This window comes from Telmatherina bonti, assembly GCF_933228915.1.
Source record: "Telmatherina bonti genome assembly, chromosome: 3".
NCBI lineage: Eukaryota > Metazoa > Chordata > Actinopteri > Atheriniformes > Telmatherinidae > Telmatherina > Telmatherina bonti.
The window spans coordinates 39,445,857-39,452,868 of NC_136621.1; the positions used below are offsets into that span (position 1 = coordinate 39,445,857).

The following is a 7,012-nucleotide window of genomic DNA, read 5'->3' on the forward strand; positions in this document are numbered from 1 at the left end:
TCATGGGGAGATCCGAACATGTAGCGTAGCAGCAATGCTAACAAGTAGCTTCACCAGCATCAAACCAAACAGTTCAAACAAAAAACATGAGAACGTCACTGTCTGATCATTTCTCCTCACAAACAAGATGTCATACAAAGACGTCTGTCTCGTCTCTGTGGGACGGAAACTCTGGAAGACGTCTGTCTCGTCTCTGTGGGACAGAAACTCTGGAAGACGTCTGTCTCGTCTCAGTGGGACAGAAACTCTGGAAGACGTCTGTCTCGTCTCTGTGGGACAGAAACTCTGGAAGACGTCTGTCTCGTCTCTGAGGGACAGAAACTCTGGAAGACGTCTGTCTCGTCTCTGTCGGACAGAAACTCTGGAAGACGTCTGTCTCATCTCTGTGGGACAGAAACTCTGGAAGACGTCTGTCTCGTCTCTGTGGGACAGAAACTCTGGAAGACGTCTGTCTCGTCTCTGTGGGACAGAAACTCTGGAAGACGTCTGTCTCGTCTCTGAGGGACAGAAACTCCTGTGACTCTGCCTTTGTTTGACATCATGAAGGTCCTGCTAGTTTCCATGGAGATGAAGGAGGTTTATATGAAGTATTCTCTCCTATTATAAACTATGTTGGTCTTCATGTCTGTCTGGACCCTCATGGTGTTTCTAAGGGGAATGTGGGTTCTGTCCCTGGATCCTCCTGACTCCTGACCACTGATAGAGGTGTCCATCATCATCATCATAGCTCCTAGCTTGTGCTGTAGCTCAGTTCCTGGTCAGACATTACTGTCCCCGTTCCTGGATGAACTGGGCTGCTGTCGACTGGTTTCCACTGGACGTCATGTGGTTTTCTCTCAGGAGGAGATCAACCTTTTCTCCAGGTGAACTTACTGGACTCTCTTGTAATCTCCCACGCCTCAGCTTTCTTTTGGGACCAAAATGAAACCTACAGCTTGCAGATGTGAAGATTGTACTTTATTTACTTTGGGTTTGTCATTTCAGACTGGAGGCAGGAAAAGTTGGCCTTGTGATGGATGGTTATTAGTAGTTATGATGATGGTCTGACTCCTGCTGCAGCTCTAAGAGGTTCACATCAGTATTTGGTGCAGTCGTAGTTCTTCAGCACCATTAGGACGACTTGAGACCATCACGATGTGGATATGTGGTCCTTTCTCACCAACATCCCTTCTCCTTCCCAGAGACCTGAAGCTCGACAATCTGCTGCTGGACACGGATGGATATGTGAAGATCGCTGACTTTGGACTGTGTAAAGAAGGTGGATGGATGTTTTTCTCTGTGTCTGTTGTTTCCCTCAAACGGGACAAAAGCTTTCTCAGTCTGCTGCAGCCGGTAGACTCCTACATGCTCCAGTCTGAGAAGCAGCTTGTCAGAGTTACAAACGTCAACGTTGGAATAAAAACGGATGATGAAATAGTCAGAAGCTGAAAACAGATGGAAATCCTGCTCAACAGTCTCATTTGTCTGCAGGAATGGGCTATGGAGACCGCACCAGCACATTCTGCGGGACCCCCGAGTTTCTGGCACCTGAGGTCCTCACCGATACGTCATACACCAGAGCTGTGGACTGGTGGGGTCTGGGGGTCCTCATCTATGAGATGTTGGTGGGAGAGGTGAGAACAAACCATAGACCGGATATGAAAGATGGACGGAGCCTCTGGTGGTTAAAAGTGAAGCCTATGCAGAAGTGCATAAAACTACAGTTCCCCCTTCATCCACTAGGGGCTGCAAAACAGAGCAAAAACCCATAGACTCCCATGTTAAAAAGACCAACTTCACAGCAGGAATAAACATGTTTACAGCAGAAATAAACATGTTTACAGCAGGAATAAACATGTTTACAGCAGGAATAAACATGTTTACAGCAGGAATAAACATGTTTACAGCAGATATAAACATATTTACAGCAGAAATAAACATGTTTACAGCAGGAATAAACATCTTTACAGCAGGAATAAACATCTTTACAGTCTGGTTCGAAAATCCATTTTAGGTTTAACAGGTCAGGTTTACCTTCATGACAACTGTGGGGGGAGTGAATTTTTTTCTAACTCGCCCGTTTAAAAGTAATTTAATGTCAAAATTCGGCATATTTAGGGGCGTTTCCTTTTGATTGACAGGTACCCGATCTCCAGCTTCAAGTCAGAAGAACGTAGAACAACCGCGGTTTTTAGTCGGTTAACAATGTGACTTAGCTTTAGCCTGCTTACCTCCGTTAGCTGGTTAGCTCCTGTTATCTCCGGGTTAGCTCGGTTAGCTCTTAGCTACAGAAAGCTCGGAGTTCGCTGGATGTCAATCATCCACCATGACGCTCACAGCCCCCCTCTCAGCTCCACCTCTTTGCCCATATTTGTATTTTCCGGGAGAGACGACACGCATGCCCCTGCCAAGATGGTGATGGTAGGAACCGCCCACCGAGCTTCAATTCAGCTCTTCAGAAACCTACGGGTGATGTCACAGAGACTCCGCCCATCTTTTATATACAGTCTATGGAACAAATGCACACACAAAGCTGGATGTGAACATTATAACCTCTGTAAGCCTGATCTTATGCTGATCTGATGATCTGTGGGTTGACAGTAAAAATCCAATAACTTACAGATAATTGCAGCATATTGATCCAAACACACGAGATGATTGGACTTTACTTTCACTGCGGCATGTCTGTGTGGCTTAAATCTGGTCGCAAGTGAAAGATTTCAGCACATTAGAAGGTATTAAAGTTATTCAAACACCTCTCAGACATCCTGGATGTCATATTCTGCAGGTAAAATATTCATTCATCAATTTCAAGTCCTTGAAACAGATTTTAACACGTTTATTTAACTTGTGTGTTGGGCAGTCTCCCTTCCCAGGGGATGATGAAGAGGAGGTGTTCGACAGCATTGTGAACGATGAAGTCCGCTACCCACGTTTCCTCTCCACTGAAGCCATCGGCATCATGAGAAGAGTAGGAACACACACACACACATCCTCTGTCGTTCCACCTGATGACACGCCAACGTTCATCCATCCCTTCTTATCCGTGCAGCTTCTGAGGAGGAACCCGGAGAGAAGGCTTGGATCTGGAGAGAAGGATGCGGAGGAGGTGAAGAAGCAGCCATTTTTCAGAGTAAGTGGAAAGTGTTGAGCGATTGTGCTAAAAATCTTCCACCATGCTGGACATATGCTTCACACGGACGAATAAACATCGCCGTTACAAACACACAGAAGAAATAGTCCCTGGGCTCCATCAGCTGCTTTACATGACGAAGCAGAAAACACACTTTTAAATGTTTGTTTTATTTATTTCCAATGTAGAGCGGGGGTGTTGCGTTTGGTCCTACCAGGGCTGCAGCGCTGCAGGTTTCCCATGTATTCCTGCTTCAACACACCTTCAGTTCAGTTCAGCTTTATTTGTACAGCGCCACTTCACAACCGTGTTGTCTCAGGGAAACATACAGACACATCAGTTTATAAACAGCCGAGCAAATAGAAACCAGCTGATTGCATCGAGTCATGACTTCAATCCGATCCTCCATCCTGAGCTGCATGCGGCGACAGTGGGAAGGAAAAAACTCCCTTTTAACAGGAAGAAAACCTCCAGCAGAACCCGGCTCAGGGATGGCAGCCATCTGCACAATGACTCATTAATTTCAGTCAGCTGTGTTGGAGCAGGGATGCATGAAAAAGCTGTTGGATTGCTTCCCTCATCAACCGAACTGAGCCCCCTGTTGTAGCATGTCTTCCATCTAAATATGGACCATTCTAAATGTTCCCTGATGACATTTCAGGATCCATGCGACTCAGGTTGTGAAAGAGTGGTTCATTTTCGCACCCAGATTCTCCTCCAGCGTCAGCTGGTCGTCTGGGTACCGAGTCTCTGCAGAGCTGAATGATATTCCAGTGTTTTGTGGAGAGGGGTTGCTTGTATCAGTGATATCACCAATTCTGATCATAACTTATATGGACAGAATTTCTAGGCGCAGCCGAGGTGTTGAGGGGATCCGACTTGGTGGCCTCAGGATTGGGTCCCTGCTTTTTGCGGATGACGTGGTCCTGTTGGCTCCATCTGGTCGTGATCTCCAGCTCTCGCTTGAGAGATTCGCAGCCGAGTGTGAAGCGGCTGGGATGAGAATCAGCACCTCCAAATCTGAGACCACCGGCATAGGGTGGATTGTCCTCTCCGGGTCGGGAGTCAGGTCCTGCCTCAAGTGGAGGAGTTTAAATATCTCGGGGTCTTGTTCACGAGTGAAGGAAGGATGGAGCGCGAGATTGACAGACGGATCGGTGCGGCGTCTGCAGTAATGCGGACTCTGCGCCGGTCTGTCGTGGTGAAGAAGGAGCTGAGCCAGAAGGTGAAGCTCTCCATTTACCAGGCGATCTACGTTCCTACCCTCACCTATGGTCATGAGCTGTGGGTCGTGACCGAAAGAACGAGATCTCGTATACAGGCGGCTGAAATGAGTTTCCTCCGCAGGGTGGCCGGGCTCTCCCTTAGAGATAGGGTGAGGAGCTCGGTCATCCGGGAGGAGATCAGAGTAGAGCCGCTGCTCCTCCGCATCGAGAGGAACCAGTTGAGGTGGCTCGGGCATCTGGTCAGGATGCCTCCTGGACCTCCCTGGTGAGGTGTTCCAGGCACGTCCCTCTGGGAGGAGACCCCGGGCTGGGGAGAGGGAAGTCTGGGCTTCCCTGCTTAGGCTGCTTCCGCGACCCGACCCGGATAAACGGCAGAAGATGGATGGATGGATGTAAAACTTGCAGGATAGTAGATCTGGAGGACCGGACTTGGACCCTTGTGGTCTAAGTCTGAACAAACTGATTACTCCCTCAGATGCGCCGACACACCGTTGTGGCAACACTTTGAACGAGAACTGACAAAAACAGTCAACATATGAAGCATTTTTCATGTCTTTGTCTCCATCTCACTCCAGAATGTGGACTGGGAAGCGCTGCTGCAAAGAAAGGTGCCCCCTCCCTTCGTCCCCTCCATTCGCAGCAAAGAGGACGTCAGTAACTTCGATGAGGAGTTCACCACCGAAGCTCCCACGCTGACGCCTCCACGTGAACCCCGCGTTCTCTCCCGCAAAGACCAGGAAAGCTTCCGGGACTTTGACTACGTCTCTGACCTCTGCTAGCGGGCTGGAGGACGACCTTGAGGGCGGTTTTGGTGGCGGGCCGACGGTCCACGTTGGTCTGTGGTTAATCACACTGTGAATGAATGCCGAGCCTGAAGTCTGAGACGATGAAAAGAAGGACCGGTGGTGGCTGGGGTTACACATTCTGTCACAACGAAGGAGAAACTAAACCCCCCCCTCTCCAGTCAGTGTACTGTAACGTCGCCGCCTCCTCGCTTCAGCGTCACCGCCTGCGAGAGGAACCTGCTGCGTTTCTGTACCATTGACTGTTCAGGGGAAGCTCCGTGGTGGCCTCTCATACCAATGCCTTAATTTCTACTTTTATTTGTTCCTCAGAGAAACACTGTTGTTATTTCGTGGTGGTTTGTACTCCGCAGCGGGAAGAGGGAGCCGGCTCGCTGCAGAAAAACAGGACAACGCTGCATTCAGAGGGATCTGTGCTTGAAGCTTGCTCATTATGTTCTTGCTAGATGGAATATTTTTAACTACGGGGTGAAATGAAAACCACTGCAGTGGACGGCTCTTATAAGTCCACTTACTACTTTTTAAATGATGCTGCTTAGATTTTTAAATGGGGATTTTGCAGATCATATTTAATGACTCCTTGGTGCTTTAAAAAAATTAGTCTTTTAAATTTCTGGATAGTTTTTTTTTTACTGTTTGGAAGATCTAAACTTGTAGCAAAGGACCATCAGCATGAAAGCTACGTGGCCACAGATCACTGCAACACCACAACACTAAGATGTTTTACATCCAGATGTCAACACACAGCCTGGATTTGTGAGCAACTCCCTTCTGGGGTCATTAAACCTCTAAACTTCATGGCTTCTTTTAAGTGTCTTATTTTGAGAATTTAAACTCGTTTCCGACTCTGAATGATGTGAAAGAACTTCCAGAAGAGCTGCAGCGCTGCAGCCATGACTCGGGGAGCTCGCAGAGGTGAGTTGCAGTTGTTTACTTCAGGACCAATCTGAGAGTTAAAGAAGATGAAACACACAAGCAGGCGGTGTAAACTAATGGAACCTGAGCGCGGGAGGTTTGTTGTGACGCCGGATTCGGCTTCTCTTGTGTACGATGATATGAAACCTTGGAGCCGATGAAACGACTTCTTTCATAAAGAAATCCTGGAGCGATGTTTTGTCTGCCGTGAAGTCGGGAAATGCTCTCCATCTGCAGCCGTCTGGACCAACCTAAAGCAGCTGCACCACAGCTGGCCTTTCTAATCCAGTCCAACAGAGAGGTTATCTTTCACCAGAATTACTGAAATATTTCTAAAACGATCCATAAAGCATCACAGTCTGCTGGTCAGAGTGATGGATTCTACCACCGCAGATGTTTTTTATACAATTATTATAAAGGAAATAATTATTTCACGTTAATTTCCAATCTGTAAAGTCTTAGGTTTTATTTCTAGCTTTTGATGCTAATATGATCAAATAAAGTAAAATAACCAGGAACTGCGGTTCTAAATCTGCTCTGCTGTGCAGAATAAATCCTACATGGGAACTCTGGATTTTCTCTGAGGAAACAGGTGAAGAGGCTGCAGGACGTCTACCTGAACGAGGGAACCTTCTTACAGGAAACTACATTATAAAGAAGGAGGTTTTGAGCATTTCTTTACAACCTGCGTCATGATGTTGGAAACGCAGGACAAACGTGTGCCAGGACAACCTAGCATGAAGCCACCAACTTCATGCCAGGTTGACTATTATTATTATGTTTTTGCCAGCATTTGTCTGTTCTTGACCTTACGATAAACTCTGATCCGGATCAGCATCTGGATGCAGGAATGTTGGAGGATTGTTCCTCATTGTGAAATAGAATCATTTTCAGTATATCTGCATATAACTCCACAAAACATGGTGAGAAAATCAAGAAGTTCCCAACAGATTTTC

General features: G+C 47.1%; 1 protein-coding gene across 2 annotated transcripts in view; it reads left to right on the forward strand.

Moving 5' to 3' along the window:
• Window positions 1–5,878, forward strand: part of pkn1a (protein kinase N1a) — a 71,177-nt gene extending 65,299 nt beyond the window's left edge. For both annotated transcript variants that reach the window (XM_079264298.1, XM_079264299.1), the window contains exons 19-23: window positions 1,182–1,258; window positions 1,471–1,613; window positions 2,843–2,950; window positions 3,032–3,112; window positions 4,914–5,878. In XM_079264298.1, the coding sequence (XP_079120424.1) occupies window positions 1,182–1,258; window positions 1,471–1,613; window positions 2,843–2,950; window positions 3,032–3,112; window positions 4,914–5,117 (613 nt within the window). In that variant the 3' untranslated portion in view covers window positions 5,118–5,878. The remainder of the gene's footprint in view (window positions 1–1,181; window positions 1,259–1,470; window positions 1,614–2,842; window positions 2,951–3,031; window positions 3,113–4,913) is intronic.
• The last annotated feature ends 1,134 nt before the right edge of the window (window positions 5,879–7,012 follow it).